Below are 23,830 nucleotides of genomic sequence, written 5' to 3'. Positions count from 1 at the left end.
CTAATTAAGATCTTTAATTCAAGTAGCCAAATTAAAGAAAAATTTTTTTATGCTCCAATAGCATAAGTCATTTCAACTAATTCGTTAAAATAAAAAAATGGTAATCAATTCACTAAATTTATCTTAAATAGAATTTTTTTTTCGATTTTATTCATATCAAATGAGGTTATGAAAAAGAGAGGGAAATATAAAAAGTCATATTTAAGTATTAATTTTTTTTACCAGACATATTTAAGTATTAATTACAAGAATAAAACTGAACAATAAACATTAATTATTTTCTAAATGACTTATATTTTGGACCAAGTCATTCTTTTACCCTATGTTTGTTATGAGAAAAATGGAGAGGAGGGGAAGAAAAGAAAAATTTTAATAATCTTGATTTGAAAAATCAGAGAAGTGGGGTTTTAAAATTTACATAAGAAAAAACTATAAGATAAAAGAGTAATACTAATTAATTAAAAGCTTTTAACCACATATTTTTTTATTTTTTAAATCAAATTTATTAAAAATTTTCCTCCGTTCCTCTCCCCGTCATTTCCTTCTTACCAATCAGACCCTTAGAAGCGACATATATTTTGGAATGAAGAGAGTATTTAATAATCTATATTTATTATATTTTACAAACATATAAAATTTATTAGTTTTATTTTTTATATTTATTAGTTTTAAATTTTTCATTTGAAAATTATTATACGATTATTTTAAATAATATGGATGATATATACCTAGAAAAAAAGAATGATGATCAATTAGAAAAGTAAATTTGAGTTTAAAGCCTGAAAATGATAACCTCAGACGAAGTTAGGAACGAGCAGGCATTTTATTCCAAGTAATAATTTATTATTATACTCCTAATAACATAAAACAATAAGTTAAAATTTTATGAAAATAGGAGAACAGTTAAAAAAATAATAAATAATACTAAACATATTTTTTTCCCTAACACTGCATAGGGTATGAGAATTGAGAAATGAAATAGATTATTTTCACAATTTTTGTTAAGAACAACAAGTAAATAATTATTTTTTATGATGATTAATTATATATTTTTATTGGAAAATATAGATATATCATTGAGAAAATTTTCTATTACAGTAGAGATGCATGACATTACATGTTGCGTAAGATTAGAAAAAAGAGCCGACTAAAATGGACTTTGTTATAAATTTTATATATCTTAAGTTGATTGATGAGGATTAAATACGCTAATACAGTAATCTTACGTACCTTGGCCGGTCGGGCCGCCTGCAGAGTTCTTGGTTTAAAGCATAAGGCATCATAGTTCACAACAAAACACATCACAGAATCCCATAATCAGTTGAAGCTGTTCGTCAGTGTGTCCCCTTCGATCGGAACAACCATAAACGTTAAGGTTTACGCACAAGAACTAACGGCCTTGGACGGCGCCGTCCACTATTCCCCTTTCTCTTCTCTTCACTTTTCTCTTTTCAAAAAGCAAAGTTTCCATCTTTCTTTCATTATTCTCTTCCCCAACCCTTTCTCTCTCTCTCTCTAAAGCATTGTTCTGTCGTAGCCTCGTAGGATCATCACCAATTGGAGCTAGCCCTTTGCCTCTGATCCAACAATCTCAAGCCTAACTGAGCCTACTATTTATCTTCTCATGATCTGTAATTCCTACTTTCCATTTTTTCTTTTTTTGAATTTTTTTTGGTCTGGGGTAGCTTTTTCTTGATTACTTCAGCTCAAAACCACAGGAAAAGTGAAGTTAAAACAATTGATAAGTAAAGGAAACACGGACATATAGGGTTTAGCTGGTTTTTCTTCCAATCATTAGCCTTGACTTCCACAAGCTTAATGGGTAGTGTGATATCTCAATTTAGAAGTTTTTGATTTTGGCTGTGTTTCTTAAACTGAATGTTTTTCTTCTTTAGATATATTTTCTTCAAACTTAAGTTCTGAACTGTAACCAGCTCAATTGTAGTAGCTAAAGGTTGTATTTTGTGATGGACATAGAGTGAATAACTCGGAACAATGACGAGGGTGTCCCGTGATTTTGGTGACACTATGCAAAAGGAGGCGGTGCCTGTGGTTTCAGCAGATGTGATATTCGCTTCTAATAGGTTTCCTAGTTACAAAATTGGAGCTAACAATCAGATCATAGAGACAAAGGATGACCCAAAAGTGTTATCTATGAAGGAAGCTGTTGCACGGGAGACCGCACTGCTATTGGAACAGCAGAAACGTCTCTCAGTTCGCGATCTTGCTAGTAAATTTGAGAAGGGTTTAGCTGCTGCTGCTAAGTTATCTGAAGAGGTTTCATACTTTCTATTTAATTTCAAATTTTTATATATTTCAACGTAGTTGTTGGGGTTTTTTCAATTATGTATGCCTAATTTTCAATGTTTTGAATTGAATTGACTAGTTATTAACTTATTATAGTTTGCAGAGAAATTTACTTTCTCATATTATTTAATCTAGTTATATGCTGGAAAAAATGACAGGCTAGACTTAGAGAAGCAGCATCATTAGAAAAACATGTTCTTTTGAACAAGCTTAGAGAGTTGCTTGAATCCTTGAAAGGGCGTGTGGCTGGCAGAAACAAGGAGGAAGTAGAGGATGCTATTGCAATGGTTAGTTTCTACATTTTTTGTACTGCATTGCTCTTTTGTTGTCTTTGTACACAATAAACATCTGAATGTATGTATTTCACTATTGCCACGACTTTGCACGACTCTAATTTTTATTTTGGAGTTCGTCAGTGGTTAGGCTGGATTCAACTTAAAGTTTTTCTTGACCCCTTGTTCCTGTTAGCATGAAAAAGTATAGCTTTTAAATCTGGAGTTAATTATTTTTGTTCTTAGTGTGTCGATCAAATTGCTTTGGTGTAGTATGTTCAGGAGATATAACATCAATGCCAATTTCTGCATAATATTCATTTTTTTAATGGAATATTCTGCTTTTGTTGTGTCTGAAGTAGTTTCATTGACGAATGTCACTTATGATTGAAAAGCTTTAATATCATAATGCCTTCCGTTTTTTTCTTTCAAGAAAGATTGTGTGTCTGTGTGTGAAGTACTTTAATTGACAAATGTCAGTCATGATTGAAAAGCTTTGACACCATCACTCCTCCCATTTATTTTCTTATTGAATGCGCGTGTGAAGCTTTGAAAAATGAAAGCAAAACACTTTCACCATCAAGCCACAGGTTCAATAGGCTACTTAAACTCCCTTTTAATGAGTGGTTTTGTAACTTGTTGCATTTCTTCTTCAGGTTGAAGCTCTAGCAGTTCAATTAAGCCAAAGGGAAGGGGAATTAATACAAGAAAAGGCAGAGGTGAAGAAGCTTGCAAGTTTTCTTAAGCAGGTGATTTAAACTTAATGGAGTGGTGGGAAATCTGTATTTATCTTTTTGGGTGAAAATTGATCAGATGTTTGAAACTAAGACCTCTTGCTAAACTACTTGCACCCCTCACCACTATATCACACCTATTATCTTGTCTTTTTCCCTTCTTAATTATAACTGGGATTGTCCTTTTTCTATATCCTACATAAGGAATTTCTTTGTCCATTGTTGAAATCTTGAATTTGATTACAGGCCTCTGAAGATGCTAAGAAACTTGTAGATGAGGAAAGAGCTTTTGCTCGTTCTGAAATTGAGAATGCCAGAGCAGCAGTTCAGAGAGTTGAAGAGGCTCTTCAGGAGCATGAGAGAATGAATCGAGCTATTGGGAAGCAGGTTTGTGCTATTTGCTTTTCTTGTTGAACCCTATTTTCTTGATTATGTATTTTGTGCCAATACTTTTGTTTAATAGTCTAACTAATGCATGAAGTCAAGATCAAAACTTAAACTCAGTGCATGTTTGAATTTGCAAAGTTATACTTAGTTTGGCCAAGGTGCATATTTGCATTTGGTGGTTTTCATGAATTCTGTGATTCATTCCTAATCTATTTGGAACTTGGAGAAGGAAAGGTTTAACGACTATTCTTAAGATGTTCTGTTTTGTTCCCAAATTCCACCATCCCATATGGGCCCTAGAAGTAGGGGGATGGGAATTACAGAATGTTGTAGGAGAGTTAGAACAGGGTTGTGGTCATTAGGGTTGTATAACTGATGCCACTCTAGCTGCATAAAGAGGGAAAGGCTGTATCAGAATCACTTGTAATGGATAAGTTGGAAAGCTGGTGACATACCAGAGATTGGCAATACCACTGTAACATTGGTGTTCTCTCTTAGATTAATGGGAGCCTTCAACTTTTTTAACATGGTTTCCTGTTGGTGGTGTAAAATCCAAAGAGAGGCTGTGGGGCTTAAACTTAAAAGTTCAAACCCTTTTTGCTTGGAAGGGAATGGAAGAGCAATTCAAGTTGTTGAAACTTGAAAGCTTAATATCAGGTTTGAAGGGAATCTTTTTTGGAATTCTTATCTAACTTGTTCTAAGGAATCTTTACTCCTCAGACTTACAAATCTAGACGTGATTTTTCTGATTATCTGATGATTAGATGATGTCCTTTTAGGGAATTACTTTGTACATTCTCTCCATTTAAGGATGTGTTTCCCTTGGTATTTGATATATTATTTATCAAAATATTGGCTGCCAGTAAAACCATTTAAGCTGGGAATAGAGAAGATCTATACCAACTATATGTTTATCATTTTCTGTTTCTGTTGGAAATTTAGGACCTGGAACAATTAATGAAGGAGGTTCATGAGGCTCGAAGAATCAAAATGCTTCATCAGCCAAGCAGGGTATGTGTCGATTAGCTGTTCCTATTTTTGTATCACATGAATATAATTGTGTTTTTCTAAAATTACCTTTTCACTACCTGGTTTTTCCCCCCTGAACAATCAACAATTCCCTTCCATACTTATTGGAAGCTTATATGGGTATGTTACTTGGTGGTCTCAAGTCTCTTAATTATTTTTGTTGGAGAAAAAGAGGCCAGGGATCAGAGTTGAGTTGTCGAGAAAATACTTTATCTATTGCGTTCGTTACCTTTGCTTTAGGTTCAAGGAGACTTTATGTGTGAGGGCATGTTAAGAGGTGTTGAATAAAAAAAAAAAATCCTATAAAAAAAATTCCTTGCCCTATTCTAAGTCCTACCCGTTAAGCTTTTGGGATAAGATATATTGGTGCTTGACACAAACTATGTAACTTCATCTGCAAAGTTATTTTAAGGAACTGAATGCCTTGATTGTTGATATGTTAGGTTATGGATATGGAACTTGAGCTTCGGGCTTTGAGGGCTCAACTAGCTGAGAAGTCTAGACATTATCTTCGACTTCAAAAAGAGGTACTCCTGCCATCATATGCTACGTTGAAGTGCTTATAAATATGAGCAGCATCCTTAACCTCTATAAAATACTCATGTAATTGATGTATGATATAATTATAAAAAAGATTGCTGGTTGTTATTGTTAACATGGTGCTTGATTTCTATATCAGTTTTCTGTTCAACTATATTCTTTAGTATAAATATTTTTGGACATTTCAATTTCTATGTTTGCATTCTTTTGAACTGGGTAACTTTCATTTGGTTTTTGTTCGGGTTGTTGAGAAGCCAATCTGTATGTTATATGAGGATGATGATATAAATATAGTTAGCAATTAATTAGCTGTGGGGAGGGGGATATTAGTGCCTGCATACACAGACCCATTATGTACCCTATGATCATTTGAAGTAATGCATTGAATTGATTCAGTCTCTTTCTATTTCTCTCCTTCCATGTTTTTCTCTCTCAATCCCCTCTGACTTCTTCTCCTCTGTTTCCTCTTTCCTTCTCATTTTCTCCTATTTCCCTTTCTTCCCTCTCATAATGACGATTCTGTTGTCACTTTATCACACAGGAAGATATTTTAAATGGATTATATTTTGATCACTTTTGGGATGACGGGTTTTGTGACATATTGTAGATTTTACATTAACAGTGGGCCATTACAACTATTTATCTTCCAGTAGTTTCCTTGGTTTGCTTAATACCTTCTTGTTTTCTTAGTAACTAATGTTATCTATGGTTCTATGACAATATTCTGTATATAGTGAGCAGTATCATGTTAAACGATACTGCAAATACTCAAATCTAATTAGCATTATTGAAAATATGGTCTTGGAATGCTTTTATCTAAAAAAAAAAAAAAATATGTAAAAGAAAGAAACTGATATTATTTAATGATAACCTTTGGCAATCTATGATTTGTCTAAGAAAGATACTGTGTAAATTGAGGTTCAATCTGTGGTCCTTTAGTGAACTGAAGAATAATTTTCCTCCTGTGCTTTCCAGCTAGCAAGGGCAAAAAGCGGTGAGGAAAATGCTTCTCATTTATATGAACTAGAAGGGACTGAAGCGTTAGGTTCATATTTGCAAATTCAACCCTGTTCTGATAAAGCTCCTGAACTTTCAAAATGTTCAATTCAATGGTATCGTGTATCATCTGAAGGTGCCAAAAAAGAGCTTATTTCAGGTACTGCTGCAAATAATTTTAGCAAATTTTCAAGTTATCATAATATTCTGGTGGTATTGTTTGTGTTCAGTTTGAGCTAGTTTCACTCTTATATTTACAGTCACTCCCAAAAGAGTGTAAGCAGAATGGCATATTTAGTCATCTTATGTTTTCTTCTCTCTCTCTCTCTCTCTCTCTCTCTGTGTGGGATAACGAGTGTTTTTCCCTTTAGTGTTACAGCAAACTAAAGCAATCATTAAGTAGTTATTAGTATTCTTATTAACATTGCATGCTTCCTCCCAATATTACAGTTCTCAGCAACTTTTCTCTAAAGTATAATCTTAAACCTATTGATCGTTATCGCCATATCTGTTGGTCCTTAGTGTCCAGGTCCTGTCAAATTTGTTCAAACTAGAAGTCTGACAAAACCCTTTCTTTAATTTTGCTTCTATTTTAAATTGATGTTTATATTGACTGTCTGTGTATATACAGCCAATATTTTTCAAAATGATGGCGTAATTTTCTTTAAGGGCTGTTTATCATGTTGAATCAACTAATATTAACTAAGGGCGGGGGTTATTTTGTTAGCTTTGTATTGTTCCAATTTTGAGATTGCAGGGTGTTAGTACATGTAATACAACTTTCTCTCTTCCAGGAGCCACGAAACCAGTGTATGCCCCTGAACCTTTCGATGTTCGACGTAAATTGGAAGTTGATATTATCTCAGAAGACCAGCACATCATCTTGTCAACAACTGGTCTGATAGATCCAGGTTTGGTGCTAACTCTGAATCTCCACCAAGCACTTTGATCTAGTACTCATCAATAGGCATGGTTTCTATATGTTTTCAATTTAAAATTTCTACCTCCTCATGTTTTGCGCAATTTTAAGAATGTACATATTTCTTTATGCAATTAAGTTGAAGCTAAAACATTAGTATAATATTCTTTTGCAGCTGCCGGTTTGGGAAACTATGTAGAGGCACTTGTGCGAAAGCATGACACTGAATTCAATGTATGTCACCTTGACTCTTAACTTTCGTTCTTGTAATTGGCTTAGTCTATATGAGCTTTCAATATAAGATGTTGCTGAGCTATTGGTCCTAAATTATATGTACATATCATTTGTTATTGTTATTGTTATGCATATTGTGCAATTGGATATAATAGTTTAAGCTGTAAGTTATGGATGATTGGATTTATGACAATAATATCATAATTGTACTCAACACTTTGTACGTTACAGGTGGTTGTAAGTCAAATGAATGGTTTACATCATTCAACCGAGTCTATTCATGTACTTCATGTTGGAAAGATGAGGATGAAACTTTGTAAAGGAAAGTCAACAATTGCCAAAGAATACTATTCATCTTCAATGCAGGTATTTCAAGTTTTGCATGGCATCCTAGTTATAGACAAAAACCTGTCAGTTAGGGCTGGCCCAACCAAAATTCAATTCAGACTTTCTTCATTTAAGGCTAGAAAGTGACTTATTTTGAGCAGATTTTTGCCATTTAGTTGGTGATGTTTGTCTAAGTTTCTTCTTTTGCTGAAGATAAAGAATTGTTTTTAATGAAGTTATACTGTTTAAATTGATTTAATGGTTAGAATCTATTAAAATGACTGTCATTTTTCCTCTCAAGATTGAGATGATCCTTGTGTCGCCCAACCTAGCCTAGAGAGACCAGGTGGGCAAGCCTTTTGGTTGCGTTTGGTAGAAAGCATTGAAAATGAGGGACTGAGATTATGATTACAATTGAGAAAATCTATTAAAAGAATGTTTAGTATGAGAGATTGCTTGTTATATGGGATTAGTCAAACCTATGTATGTGGGATTAGAGAATACTATGGGGGAAGTGGTATGTTTTGATCCCACCTCTATGAGTTTGCCTAATCCCATATAATAAGTAATTACCCATGCTAAATACTATTCTAATGATTTTTTTCAATTGCAATCCCAATCCTAATCCCTCATTTTCAATGCTTCTTACCAAACGGGACCTTTGTGTCAATGATCAAACAAGTCTCATGGTTTTGTAGGAACCTGACCTTGCATTAGAGTTGACTTTTTTGTTAATCAATTCTATTGTGTCCCTTATAAACTTGAATATGGCCGGCCAACAAGCTTTGTTCATTGTTGTTATTGTTTTTTCATAGCTCTGTGGAGTTCGAGGAGGTGGAAATGCCGCAGCACAAGCACTATTTTGGCAAGCAAAGCCGGGCCAAACATTTGTGTTAGCATTCGAATCAGAGCGAGAAAGGAATGCAGTTATCATGCTTGCAAGGAGGTTTGCATTTGACTGTAATGTACGTGGTTCTGACCTTTCTAAACTGTTCCTTAAATTAAAAGTAAAAATTGTTGGAACTTGACCATTCATCAATGGGTAATTGCCATTTAAAGTCTGTTACACGTATATATTGAACAATTTTATAGTATTCTGAGGATTAAGATGGCAATGACTTGAGAAGACTGAAATTTTTAAGGTCAGCAATGAATGAAACCTAGCTTTCATGAATAAGTAAGGACTAATAGAGGTCTGGATTCTATATATGTCGAGATTTTGTTACGATCAAAAGACTAGCATGGTGGGTGGAAGATCCCCATGTATTTTTACGCACCCTTCATTTGTGAGGCTCCCCAATGTGGGACTCAACAGATTTCAGTCTCATCCTGTCTTAAGCTTTCCATTTCGTGTAAGTGTCGTTCACTCCCTCGGTTGAAATCTTGAACCAAACAAGACTGAAACTCCTTGAACTGTATGGAATCTAATGTCCCAGAAAGGTCTAAACTGATTTTTGCAAAATGACAATAAGGATAAAGTGCATATTTATTTTGAACTTGCCATGATTGGTTGAATGGGAATGTGATATGATGATTGAACATGATAAAGTGCACACTTTTTACAGTATTAATTCTTTTGATTGCCATTGCTGAATTTTGAATGCATAAAAATGCAGATCATGCTTGCCGGACCAGATGACAGAGCTCCATTAGGGACATGAGGTGAAGGTTCTCCTTAAAATCATCAGTCTCTAGAGTTGTGAAGATGTAATTATTTTGAGTTGTTGTATTATAAGTGTGAAGATGTAAGACTGTGAGAGCAGAACATGGCTTGTTATTGTTTTGTGGTGGGGATTCGTGCCTTCTGTGGTTTTGAATCCCTTCATATTATTATTTTTTTTTTCCCTTTTTGGTTAAGTTTGCTTCAACAACACCAAGGCATTTTTTTTGGTTTGCCTTTGTGAGGGATGGTTGAGAAAATTGCAGAGCTTCTTATATCGGAGAATTGGTGTTTGCAATGCTAATTTATTGATTGCGTCTTGGTTTACTGATTATTTCTCATAACTATTCCCCATTAGACGGCAAAAAAAAGAAAAAGAAAAGATAAAAGCAAACATAGGAACGTCCACCGTTGATAATTAAAAATTAAAAATAAATACAAAAGTAATGAGTGTTTGGTGCTCGTGACATTAATTTAATATAATACTCCTTCTCATTTAAAAGATGAGATAAATTTTTGGAAAAATCTCATATAAATACCATTTGAATTCAAAAATTTCAGATTAGTCATTATAATTTTACAAAAAACAAATAAAACTCCAGATATTAAATTGGAATTTATAAATTTTGACAAATTATTTCTATACATTTTCTCTCACTCTTTTTTCGGCTTCTTTCTCTTCATGTTGCAAAAACAGAGAGAGAGTTCTTCTCTCTCCCTTCAAATCCTCTTCTTCGTCAAGGGACAGTCATTGTAAATTTTTTTTTCGTTTAAGCTAAATTAGAGAGAGCTCAACTTTGTTGCTTCTATTTCTGATTTACTTGAAGGAAGTCATGGGAACTAGACCAGCAATTGTAGGTCATCTTCTTTAGAGAGAGAGGGAGGGAAGACATTACTAAATCTTCTTCTTCCTCAACCATGATAGCAGCAAAGTAGATGCTGTTATGGGCATTCTATTTTTCAGACTTACTGCTTGCAAAGTCCTTAGACAACTTGAAATGATTTTTTCATCGGCATCGCATAGACAAACATATCTTTCCAATCAAAGTTTTCTTCCGTTCTGGCCATAGAAAGTCTCTATTTTTCCATATCAAAGTCTTCTATTTTTAGTTACACGTATATTGATAGAAGTGATTCTCATTGTTTTCTTGGTCCTTTTGACTACTCATATCATCTAAAGTCATTAGGTGATGATGGGTTTGTTAGTAAACAAGCTATTCCTTTTATAGATAATGTATAGTGAACGTAATATGTTTTGTGACTTTAATGACAAGAAAATATTAAGTGTTGGTTTAATCGTATTGTGAACTTGTCATTTGAATATATGTAATACAATTGCTGTCATAAGGCTGCTGATTTTTGGTAAATACTATTGTTTTAGTGGTGAATTTCATTGCAAGTGTAATAAATCATAAAAGTTATTATGATGTATTTCGGATCAATTTGTCTCCCATATACTGATTCCTCAAAACATTTACCCCATTGTTTAATTCCCCCGAGAGGTTATACTTGGTGAAAATTGACCAAGTCAAGAGTATGAAAATGGTCAAATACATTTTTCAGATTATCAATCACATTACATGTCTAGTCAATTTGTCTAACTTAACCTCCCAAAAAAAATTGCACCAAATCTGAAAATGACTAATAACATGTTGCAAAACGTGTTATGAAAATAATCATATGCATTTCGTAAGTTGTTAATCACATTACACATTTAGTAAAATTGTCTGAAAATGGCTAATAATAGGTTGCAAAATGCATTATGGAGATAATTAATTTCATTTTGCAAATTGTCAATCACATTACAAGTTTAGTAAAATCGTTTAGAAATTGTTAATAACAGGTTGCAAAACGCATTATGGAATAGTCATATTCATTTTGCAAGTTGTCACTCACGTTACATGTTTAGTAAAATTGTCTGAAAATGACTAATAACAGGTTGCAAAATGCATCATGAAATTCATTTTACAAGTTGTTTATCACACTACATATTTAGTAAAATTGTTTGAAAATGGCTAATAACAGGTTACAAAATATAGTATGGAAATGGGTACTTTCATTTCATAAGTAGTTAGTCACGTTACATGTTTAGTAATTTTGTTTAACTCAATTTCTTGAATTTCACTTAGTTTGTTAATGGCCAATAACAAATTGCAAAACACATTATAAAAATAGTCAAATTCAATTTGAAAGTTGTCAATTACTCTGCAAAACCTGCTGATGCTTTTCATTTTATTTTAGTAGTAGTTTAGTCTTTTCGTCAAACTTTGCAAATCCCAGATTCCTACCCCATGTCCATTTCGTCCTTTTACTTATTTACATGACCCATTTGTCTTTTTAAATTTCAAAAGGTATTTTTTGTTATTTTCCTAAATTTTTTTTGGAGGGGTTTGATTTTTTATAAACTAACATTCACGTTTATCTATGAGGATATATTTTAGGAAAAAAAAATACATACCTTATATATTTATTGTTTTAAACTAATTTTAACTAATTTATTAATAAACGTAAATGAATAAAGCTTATCTCATATTTTAAACCGAAGGAAGTATATTGGAATATAATGAGGAAAATAGAGGAAGGATTAAATTTGTACACAACTGTATTATTCTGATCCTTTTTTTGTGTGTATTATTAGCTTATTAATTTTTAGAAATTAAAATATACTATACTTTATTTATATATAATATTTATGTATACTAGCTTCTTCTTATTATATATATACTCCTCTGGTCCTAAATATAAGACTCTTATACATACTATAAAGGTGTTATATTTAGGATGTGAAGAATAATTTTTTGAATGAAAATTTGAAATTTATTGTCTCAAGAAAATTAAAAGAATACCCGTTCATAGATATAGCCTCTACTCAACGACCACTTTCTTGGCAGATGGATGGAGATTGGTTAATACTATAAGAAAGCTTTTTTCCCCCCCAGCGAAAAAGCTTCTCTAAATACTCAGCTATGGTAATGCCTTCTCTAGACGCATGATTAGTCCACACCTGCGAATCCGTGTTGAAGGGAGAGTTTGAGACGTTTAAATTTCATTTTCACGACAAAAGCATTTTTAAATTTTAATCCTTTAATATAATCAAATGAAAGATGCTCATGAATTATGTAATATAAATTCTCTATCCTTCAGAAGGTGACGTGGCCTTTCTTCAAACTAAAGTTCAACGATGGAGAAAAAGGGTAGAAATAGAATGAATCTACTTGCCAACGATGACGCCTGGTTTGGATAAACCTAGCTAGCTTCTTCATAAACTGTACTGAGACTATTATAACATGGTTTGGATTGAGGTTTGAGAGAATCCAAACATAGCGATAAATATAATTGGAAGTTGGAAAGTTGAGTAGAGCCATGTAATCCAGAATTACACAGTATTATGTAATTTCAATTTCATATTTCATACCAATGTTTTAAGAACCGGACCGGACCGGACGGTCGAACCGGTTGAACCGTGACCCGGACTCGTTAACGGCTCGGTTTGGACCAAAAAACCGTTCATATAGTTGAGCCGGATTGGACCGGAGTTGAGCCGTTATTAAGCCGGAAACCGGAGTTGGACCGGGAACCGGAACGGTTTTCTGAAAACCGGACGGTTTTTTAGCCTGACTGAAAAAATACTAAAAATTTAAAAAAAAAAATAGAAGAAAAATAAAAAAATTGATCCCCTTAAATATCCTAATATATTTTTAGACTATTTATAACCATAGAGTATTATTTCATTGAAAATTTCATATATTGTGGTGTTAAAATCGTAAGTCGCTAGTCTTTTTGTTTTGATATTTGGTCTATCGTTTAAAAAAATATTTTGATTTGAATGAATTGATAATTTGTAATATCATTAAATATTTTAAACATACATAAATTTAAATATATAAGGTTTTAGTCCATTTTCAATGATTTCATTATAATTTTAGATTATTTAAATGCATTTCTAAATTATTTAATAATTTGATATTTTTCATATATACTAATTATATGTATATAATATTGTTTTAAATTAATTATTGCATCACCGGTCTGACCAAACGGTCCGACCAATCCGACCGATTGAACCATGACCCGTTGATCTTTCCGGTTCGACTTCCGGTCCGGCTTTTAAAACATTGTTTCATACACACCCAAAAGTCCGAAGGGTGGGAGCGGGGAGGGTAGTTGGTGACGACAAAACCACTTCACCCTCACCAACCCCGTTAGCGCACTCCACCAACCTTCATCTCCAACTCATTTTAAATTCCGATTCAGGGGTCTTCCCATTTCTGAAATTTTTTTTCAGTTTCTTCCTTCTAAAAGGTCTCTTCTTGAAGATGGGCACCGGGCGTAAGTCCTACACGTTAGCTGAGGTCTCTCAGCACAACCACCGCCACGATTGCTGGATCATCATTGGCGGCAAGGTATCTATCTATCTATCTGTCCAATGTATAATTGGGTTTGCGGTTTTAGTGTGTGTAATTTGATTTTACTTCGATGCTCTTTGGAAATCTGGAATGAGATTCACTGGGAATCAACTCATGCAATGACTCAGTTGGATCCAGTGAGCATCATGTCGAATCGGCTGAATCTGCACTTGAATGCAGTATTTCTTTTTTTGTTTTTGATCATATGGATTTTTGGTTGACTTGCTCCTCTTTGATGCTTTCAACAATAACTCATTTTATTGTGTCCATGAGACGACAGAGAACTGCATTGAAGCACTATATGTTAAGATTATGTTGTTATGTGTGCTGATATCAGTGCTTCTTGGCTTGTTCATGGTGTTAAACTCCTTACTTACCCCCTAATTTACACGATTTGGCTTTTGGGTGATTGCTTCTGCTGCTTGGTATAGTTGGAGTTAGTTGTACTGAAAAGGAGAGCATGGTTAGAAGGTCAGGCTGGAAATAAGGCATGATTGATTTATTTGGTAGGAGTGAGTGTATGGAGTGGAAGTAACGGCCAAGAATTTGACTTTGTATCTAAAGGTGCATGCTTTGATAGATAGACTACTTGTCATTTATTCTCCAACTACTCTTTCCTTCGTTCTGCATAACATACCCCTAAGGTCCTGCCCAAAAGTCTTGTTTGGTACATATGGCTAAGATGATGTGGCTTTGGGGTGGTTCTCTTGGTCACTTTTGCGTTGATGCATTATGGTAATTTTAGTCCACTAGAGCTTCTTTTTGCATGGCAGCTTTGGAAATAAGAAAAACCTAAGTTACTCAGAGTCTTCCTACTTGACCTCTCTCACACATGCTGTGAGCTATACTTTATGCGTCAATTTAGATATCCAATGTTGACGTCTCGGTCATAATATGTACAATTCCTGAGGTTCAGTATGCCTCATTCTCATTTGTGTTGCATCATAATTACACCTACTAAGCTTTTGCTGGGGAGCAATGATGTGCTTGTGGGGTCTAAAAAATTGCCATTATGTCATTTAGAAGGCTTGATAAGCTTTTGATTAAACTAGAAACCACGTCAAGACGACCTTTAAACGTTGTAACTAATAGGCCCATGGCATCCCCTCAAAAAATTACTTTTGTACTTTACGAGAAAAAACTCCTCTTACATATTTATCTCATACAATGTAAAATCATTAAAAATAAACTAAACCAAACCCCTGCGTCAAGTTGTGATTAACGACAGCTTTTCGTCGGATATCTTTCAGTACCTTGACATAATTCCTTGGAACAGGTTTATGATGTCACAAAATTCTTGGAGGACCATCCAGGTGGGGATGAGGTCTTGTTGTCAGCCACAGGTACATCATAGATATCAACTACCAAGCATTATGTCTGAATGCATATAATTATTCTGTTGTCCCTGGTTTCACCAGATTAATGTAACTCAAACGCTGCTTATCTGCAGGAAAAGATGCAACTGAAGATTTTGAGGATGTTGGTCACAGTACCACAGCTGAAGCAATGTTGGATGAGTTCTATGTAGGAGACATCGATTCAGCCAGCATCCCGGCCGGGTTTAAGTACACACCTCCAAAACAGCCTCACTATAATCAGGACAAGACAGCAGAATTCATTATCAGGATGCTTCAGTTTCTAGTTCCCCTGATGATCTTGGGCGTGGCGGTCGGTGTTCGTTTCTACACCAATTCAACATAACCACTGAAACTGCAAAATTATTTGGCAGGCATTGTGAAAAATCATGTTATTAGTGTTGAAAGAATTCTGCTTGTTTTGTGCTTTGGAAATTGAACTGCAATTTTTAGGGATGCTAGGATCTGCACCTTTCTCTGTTTCAAATAACATGTTCATGTTTGCACTGTCACTGTACTTTTTGCATTTATATATCTCACCATCTTTCTCATCCCTAATGCTGGAAATTTCTTCTTTTAAAAGGTGATGAGGTTTTCATGTTCAGGGCTGAACTTGTGACTCTGGTTAGAGGCTGAGGGAAAAAAATCTCTTTCTGGGGCGGATTTTGGATGTGTGAATAAATTAATTGGCCCATGTCTAGAGAAACAAAAAGGTCAACATTTTATCAATTTATGTGGAAGAAGGCAAGGACTGCAAGGTATTAAAAACCACTAGCTTTTGGTTAGACGGTTGATCTGGTTACAGTTATAACAACAAATCTTATCTTACTAAATAAAGTTAAACTAGTTATGATTAAATTATTATATTTTTAATTATATATTCATTACAAGAGATGAAAATTAGAATAAAAATTTATTTTAAAAGAAAAAGGTGTTATAAATAAAAATTTAGTGAAATCATCTATTCATTTATCTTTTATATTTTTAGTAAAATATTAGGTAAAAGATAATATTTTATATAAATTTTTTTTGAAATTTTTAGTATATATTTTTGTTTTTTCTTTACCAAACGCATAAGGTTTACTTGTTGATGGATTTGGGATTATTATACTTTATCTTATCCTAAATATAAGACTTAGTTTATAATATAATTTGATACTACAAATTAAATTTTATATTTAGGATCGGAGTTGGTATATCATATGCAGCTCAATTAATCAATATTAGATTATAAACAAATACACCTTTCTAAGGTAATTACATACGCAAAAAAATTTTTTGGTTTTTAATCATCAAACATAATTTCAATGTCAAAATCACTTTTTTAACCAGCCAAAAAGTGGGATGAATCACTTCTGACGTAATAAAATAAAAATCACATTATAGTAAACTCAATTCTAATGTAAACAAGGTTTGCAAATATTTGTGGCAACTCTAGACCTTGAGTCCCAAATGGTAACAATAAATAAAGATAAGAAATAAGAAATTGATATTACGTTTGAAATTACTTATGGACACATTTCATATAAGTCAAAATAAAACTCCGTTTATATATTTATCTCATTTTAAATGGGCCTTCATGACCATCTAATTATTATTTTTGTGGAAGATTCTAAACTCTTCTCACAAAAAAAAAAAGAAGATTCTAGACTTAATCAGACAAATATGGCCATGTTTATAAAAAAAAGGAAAAAAAAAAGAAATGCAAGCAAAGTTTAAAAAATATTGAGATAAATTCAAAATTTATTTTAAAGGTTAAACACTTCGTTATCAGTTGATCACAAGCTTAGGTGTCCAAATAGAAGGCGTGGTCGGTGACCGTGTTCAATGATAGACAGGGCCCCCTGGGGCCGGGTGAACAACGTGAATGGTGGTGACGCCCGTACATTGCTCCATCGTCATCTTCAATATATTAATTTCTTCTTATCCTTTTTTGCTTATTATATCAATTGAATTTGTTCATACAAAGAGCCTTCCCAATTCCCAAATTCAATCTACATCGACGGCCTCAAATCGTTCAATTCTCGTTCCCCACTTTTGACCGTCGATCCCCTCATCACGACCCCTACATAAATCTGGATCCGTCACTTCGGGCATTGTCTGAACTGTGTAGTGTAAAGTTTGAGTGACAAAGAGCTGATCATCTCTCCTGCTTGACTTTCCGATCACAGTTGATCAGGTGCGTCTCTATTCTCTATGTAATCCCTCTCTTCTTTCACTTCCCTGCAGATCGCGATCGCGATCACGATCACGATCAGTCATCCCTCTTCTGGCCATTTCCGATGTGGATTTTAATTTTGCATAATCTATTGATCTAACAGTGAACTACGAATGATCTGTCTTTATAGCTTGTTAGTTAATGTGATCCGAAGAGTTGCAGTAATTTGATTAACTTTTTGTTACTATTAGTTGAAAGTTCACTTTGAATATTTGGTGGTGTGGCTCTTCCCCAGGCTGATTGCTTTGCTCTGTCATCTGCTGTTTAGATATGTCTTCGTCTGATAAACCGGAAGTAGTTGAAAGGGGTGTTAAGGATGAAGAACACAAGGACAAGGATCAAGAAGAAGGGAAGGGTGGGTTCCTTGAGAAGGTGAAGGATTTCATTCATGATATCGGTGAGAAGATCGAGGAAACAATTGGGTTTGGGAAGCCAACGGCGGATGTTACCGGGATACACATTCCATCAATTAATCTTGAGAAGGCTGAACTTATTGTTGATGTGCTTATAAAGAACCCAAATCCAGTACCGATCCCTCTAATTGACATTAATTACTTGATTGAGAGCGATGGGAGAAAGCTAGTTTCGGGATTGATACCAGATGCAGGTACAATCCATGCACGTGGAGAAGAGACTGTCAAAATACCTGTTACTTTGATTTATGACGACATAAAGAATACTTATCATGATATTAAACCTGGAACCATCGTACCATACAAGGTCAAGGTTGATCTCATCGTGGATGTTCCTGTCATCGGAAGGATTACCATTCCTCTGGAAAAAACTGGAGAGATACCCATACCATATAAGCCTGATGTTGATCTTGAGAAAATTCATTTTGAGAGCTTCTCCTTTGAGGAGACTGTTGCAGTTCTTCATTTGAAATTGGAAAATAAGAATGATTTTGATCTGTGCCTCAATGCACTAGATTACCAGATCTGGCTTGCTGATGTTAGCATTGGAGGTGCTGAACTCACCAAATCTGCCAAAATTGAGAAGAGTGGAATTTGTTACATTGATATTCCTTTCACCTTCAAGCCCAAGGACTTTGGTTCTGCACTATGGGACATGATTAGAGGAAAGGGTACAGGTTATACCATCAAAGGAAATATTAATGTTGACACCCCCTTTGGAGCAATGAAACTGCCCATCAGCAAGGAAGGAGGCACCACCCGTCTGAAGAAGAATAAAGAAGATGGTGGTGACGACGATGATGATGAGGTTTGTTATTTATATTTGCCTCTGTTTTTCTTGTGTGCCTGCAAGTTTTATTTTTCATATGTGCAAGTTCATGCTTATTCAAGTGTCGTATGTGTAACCAGTGGAACTTTCCATATTAGTGTGAATGACACATATCTTAATGGCCTATGTGCTGCTAGCATGCAACCCCATTGCTTGCATTATAATTTTTTCGTCTATACAGATTTCTGTAGCTGAATTATTGTGGCATGGCAACGGTAAATTCATCTCATATTTCGTGCCCTAATCCTGGCAACAAAGATTATGACAGGCCTTCAACATTATTGCACAATTTAATATACTAAATCGTGTCTTTCACTTGCTCACGGAGCACATAGGTTTTAAATTCTGGACGAAATGTGATGATTGAGTCACATGCTTGATGTTTGGATTATAGATATCAATCACATGCACATGCTATCAGGGTGGAACTTGTATACAGGGCCCCCGTGGGGTTATAAAACTTTTGAGTATTGCTGGATCTATTCTTTGGGGAACCAACCTTATTTTCACAAATATAGGGCATGTCAAGCAAAGTTTTTGTAGATGCTAGCATTGTTTCAAAAACAAGTCTGACCTTAATCTTTCTCCTTGAAATTAAGCAACGAAGCTGAAGATTAGTTTAGTCAACATCTTGCCACTAATGTCTTAAATCATGCTTGCCAGTAAAATCTCACCCTTGAAAATTTCTGAACTTTTTGTTACCTGAAATAGCTTAAACCATTTTCTGAATTCTATTTGTTTCATGAAGACAAAAGCTCTTGAGAATGTAAACATTTGAAATAATCAATAATTTCCCTGTTCCTCTTATGTATTTGTTTGTGCTATCTTTTGTAGGAATGAAGAAGAAATGGCAGTAAAATTATCAACTAGCTGTTGTTTTATTGGCGGTGAAGATGTGTTAGAATTTTAATTATAAGATGGAATTGAACTTCTGGGCATTGCTTGATGGTGAGCTATGTATTTCCATGGGTGTGTTTTATTCATAGTCCGATGGGATGTTCTACTATATTCCCATGTTCATGTGTGAGTTATTATTTGATGAAGAAAACTTGCTACTATTATTATTGTTTGCCAAAATTTATAATCGAAATGAGTTTAGTCTGAATAGTGGACAAGTTATACCAATTAATTATGTGTCAAAGTTCAGTTTGTTAAAAGACAGGGGGGAACGTGAAAAATGAAAAAGGTTTCGTCCAAATGTGTCATGTTCTGTGTGTCCTAAGATTCGTATTGTGCTGTCATGCTATACTTCCATTCGGGAGACTCACCTAAACTTGCTGTTGTAAGTACATTTTGTTATGGACAAACAAATGGGGATAATTAAATATCTCTTATTAAACATAATAATTTTTGGATAGTTTAACCTAGAGAATAAAAAGCCGAACCGAAACTGGCCGGTTCAACCGACAAACCGGTGAACCAGCCAGTGATCTAGTTTGGTTTGGATGTTAAATCGAAAGGACTTGAATCGGTAACGAACCGGTCAAATCGGAATGAACCGGTGAAAACTGGTGTGAAACTAATAATGAACCGGTTTGGATGATTATGTTGTTATTAGTCTTATTTTTTCTTATTCAATTTCTAATGTCTTAACCCCTATAGATTTAAATGAATTTTAATGATGATTTTGGTGTCAATAATTATTAATTTTAGTTAACGATGAATCATAAAGATCAAAATTCTCAATATTGTTGTATTTTGTTATTAGTACAATTGAACTATTGTTATATGTAGGAGTGAGCAATAAACCCATTACCCGCTAGCCCGCTCAAGACCCATGAAATTTTTACCCATTTAAGCTTGCCCAATTAGTCCAAATAAGAGATTATAATTATAAACAGGCAAGCTTAAATGGGCGAGGTAGCCCATTAAACGTGTTGGGCTATGGGCAAGATATTGGGCTGCCCATACCTGTCTGTTTAAGTTTTAAGTTTTTTATTTAATTGATTATATTGTTTCTCATTCATCTTTTATCAAGTATTTATGTTTGTCTAAGTTTTTGTTTTATCCTTTAGGTGAAAGTTAAAACTTTCAAAGTTTATGAGACTTTATGATTGGTGATTACTTTTGTGATTTTATTAAATTTTGATTGTTTGCGAATTTAAGTGAGGTTGTGTGATTGAATATGGTTGATGTTATTTCATATTTGATTTGCTATTTGGCATACAAAATTTATTGACAACTTCATAAGGTTACATATATAAAATAGCTATACTAAAAAAAATTTTAAAAAAAATAAATGGGTTACCCCGTAACCCAGTCAATTCAAACGGGTTGCCCCATAGCCCATTTAATACAGGCTAAATGAGCTACTACCAGATTATGGGTTAGTCTATGCCCATTTATTTATGAATGGGCGAGCTATGGGCTAACCTTGGGGTTAACCCACCCCGCCCATTGCTCAGTCTTAGTTATATTTTTTTATATTTTGTTATTAGTGATTATTGATGTTATTATATTTTGTTATTTTTAATTAAATTATATTATTTTAATATGACCAGTTGGATCCCAAGTTAACCCAGTCTGACCAATTGACCCTTGAACCACTATCTCAACTGATTTAATGTCCAGTGTGATTTTTTGTTTCTTGGTTTAATCACTAAAAAACCAAATAGAAGGAAAAGAAATAAAGAACTCAGAATATTAGAGGGCGTTTGGCATAGCTTTTGGAGGGTTAAAAATTGATGTTTGGAAGCGGAAAAACCCATGGCCACCTTTCAAAATACTACTTCCGGTTTTTAATATAAGATCCTGTTTGACTTTTATTTTGGTCTTAAATATAAGATCCCAATCCACTTTGTCTCTCATATTTAGGCACCGTTTGGGTGACACCCCAAACCATGGTTTGGGTGATAAGTCACCCAAACACCCACTCAATTTGCACAAACCATGGTTTTGGAAAAAGCAAAAATTTTTTGCTTTTAGAGAAAAAAGGGAGAGTGTGAGAGCCTATAGGATATGTATCTTGTTATTTTTTTTATAAACATATTTAATTTTATATTTTATAAATATATATACATATTAATTATTTATTAATTATATTATCTTATGTATTATTAATTATGTTAATAAAAAATATATTATTAACAATTTTATTCCTTCAAATTAAAATATATCATAAAATCTATTTTTTCTGTAATTATCATATTAACTTATGTCTTTTTTTAGTAATTTGTATATATAAACAATACTTCTGATAACAACTATCCAAACACTCTCACTTCTCAAAATCACTTTTTCATAAAATCTATTCTCCCTAGAATCTATTCTCCCCAGAATCTATTCTCCAGAATCACTTTTCCAAACCACGGTTTGGTTTCATCCAAACATACCCTTATACATTTTTTTCAAAGTAGCCCTTCTAACAATGATAGTTCTAGTCAATACACTTGATTAGCTAGGATATTTTAGGAAAAACAACACCTATTTAGGACAAATAACTAACTCAACTTACTTCCTTAATTTCCTCAAATTAGTCAACTGACTCTTATAATTAGGACCAGAGGTAGTACTGTTTATAAAATGAACACTAGAATTGAAATAATTTTTTCTGACTTTTGATTCTTGTATTTTGTTTTCTTTTTAGATTTAAATTTTCGGAAGCTGACTTTTTAATATGCAATCTAAACAATTTTTTGTCAAACAATTTTTTTTACTAAAAATATATTCCAATATAAATCATATTAAAATATTGATTTATATTTTAAAGAAATTTTGTAAAAATTAGCCAGGATAAAGTCATTTTTAAGAACGTTAATATGCACTAGCCTAAAAGAAAGGCCATATATCTTTGCAAAGCGAAGTACTATATGGAATTAAAAAAAAAAATTAAAAAACGAGAGGGACCCTCTATTTTGAGGCTAATTGTGAAAGAGAAATAAAGGTGCAGGGAAGGAATAACAGAAATTAAATTAACTAGATATGCGTCGTATATAAAGAGATAGTTTAAAATTAGTCAATTTTATTATTTATGTAAATAGTGAAGATAAGAAAAGATAAAATTATTATAACAAAAGAAAATAAAACATATATAACGACTGAAATAGTGTTGTTTCGTCCATATTTGATTAATTTTCTCTTTATTCTAACAAAATAACAATACAATTGTACTAGAGAGCAACATAATTATTAAACTTCGTGATCCATACTTTCATTGAGAAATTTGCTTATGAGATATTTGGATGGAAATTAAATTATAATTTTAGAAGTGTATTTACGGTTTATGAAGTAAATATGTAGAAAAGTTTGTAAGCATTTTTAAAGATTGCCAAACATCCCCTCGCTGTAATCACCCAATAATTCATTTCACGTGTCCATGTCTAAAACCTATGACTCTACGCAAGTAACTTTTTCTTAAAGGCATTGGATAAAAAAAAATTGCACACCCTGCGAAGTCAATGTCAGAAGTATTTTAGAATTGGAACATTAAAGAGCAACCAGAAGAGGTATATGTATTCAGAAGGGATCCTATGAAGTTGTAGAATGTGAGTGGAAACGTGGGAGAGAGGAAGAGAAAGATTAAATTATTAACGAAGTTCATGAGAATTCACCATTGCCCAAGTTCAAAGCATCCTCTCCCTATATTTTTATTTATTACTATTTCCAATCTATTTAACTAATTTAAATGGATTAAGAAAAGTAATTACATTACTTATCTGCTAAAAATATACTCCTTTAGTCCTAAATATAAGAACTATTTTGTGGGGTAATTTGTACTACAAAATAGATCTTATATTTAGGATCGGAGTAGTACTTAACTAATTTAAATCATTTGAATTGAAATTAATTTTTGATACAAACTCCCTTAATATATGTCTTCAATAAAGTTAATTCAGATAAATAAAGGGGAGAAAATAAATTTAAATTTTATATATAGGATCAAATTCAACCTTTTACTAGTTTAGCATTTTTTTATGCTGGTTTTTAAAAAAGGGATTAAGTTATTTGATACTCACGTTGATACGATTTATAAATAAGTCCAACTAACTTGAACGTTCAAAGGATGCCTAATTGGAGACTGTTAAATCATTCAATTGTGAATTGCCAATTGGGTTGGAACTAAAAAAAAAAAAAAAAATTGTCAACCGCAAATTGTCCCAATAACACCGTCTCTTGCCTTGTCTCTTGCTTTGTTTGAATTAAGGTTTGGAATCTGAATCTAGTGTCGACATGTTTGCGAGTACTTTAAATATCATGCTATAGGA

The 23,830-nt window shown here is 33.4% G+C and overlaps 3 protein-coding genes across 4 annotated transcripts; all 3 read left to right on the top strand.

Moving 5' to 3' along the window:
- Positions 1-1,477: 1,477 nt before the first annotated feature.
- LOC114760216 (stomatal closure-related actin-binding protein 1) lies at positions 1,478-9,537 on the top strand. Of its 2 annotated transcripts, none has more exons than XM_028949479.1 (13): positions 1,478-1,631; positions 1,978-2,277; positions 2,466-2,594; positions 3,236-3,328; positions 3,560-3,700; positions 4,643-4,711; positions 5,173-5,256; positions 6,245-6,425; positions 7,060-7,176; positions 7,360-7,418; positions 7,650-7,784; positions 8,561-8,710; positions 9,362-9,537. In XM_028949479.1, exons 2-13 carry the CDS (start codon positions 1,996-1,998, stop codon positions 9,404-9,406), a joined length of 1,485 nt encoding a protein of 494 aa, XP_028805312.1. In that variant the 5' UTR covers positions 1,478-1,631; positions 1,978-1,995; the 3' UTR covers positions 9,407-9,537. The 2 variants fall into 2 exon arrangements, with proteins under 2 accessions (XP_028805312.1, XP_028805313.1); XM_028949480.1 differs by lacking the exon at positions 1,478-1,631 and adding an exon at positions 1,806-1,822.
- A 4,149-nt stretch (positions 9,538-13,686) lies between these two features.
- On the top strand, positions 13,687-15,748 carry LOC114760218 (cytochrome b5). Its single transcript, XM_028949482.1, has 3 exons — positions 13,687-13,808; positions 15,088-15,154; positions 15,262-15,748. The coding sequence occupies exons 1-3, from the start codon at positions 13,722-13,724 to the stop codon at positions 15,510-15,512; spliced, it is 405 nt and encodes a 134-aa protein (XP_028805315.1). The 5' UTR covers positions 13,687-13,721; the 3' UTR covers positions 15,513-15,748.
- Positions 15,749-17,165: 1,417 nt separating this feature from the next.
- Positions 17,166-19,751, top strand: LOC114760217 (uncharacterized). The gene is made up of 3 exons (XM_028949481.1): positions 17,166-17,345; positions 17,653-18,605; positions 19,461-19,751. The coding sequence occupies exons 2-3, from the start codon at positions 17,655-17,657 to the stop codon at positions 19,464-19,466; spliced, it is 957 nt and encodes a 318-aa protein (XP_028805314.1). The 5' UTR covers positions 17,166-17,345; positions 17,653-17,654; the 3' UTR covers positions 19,467-19,751.
- Positions 19,752-23,830: the final 4,079 nt, after the last annotated feature.

Source organism: Neltuma alba, unplaced genomic scaffold (genome assembly GCF_004799145.2).
Source record: "Neltuma alba isolate B1F8T4 unplaced genomic scaffold, ASM479914v2 tig00010948_pilon, whole genome shotgun sequence".
NCBI lineage: Eukaryota > Viridiplantae > Streptophyta > Magnoliopsida > Fabales > Fabaceae > Neltuma > Neltuma alba.
Note: the sequence above shows the minus strand (reverse complement) of the source record. Positions and strands in the feature narration are given on the sequence as shown.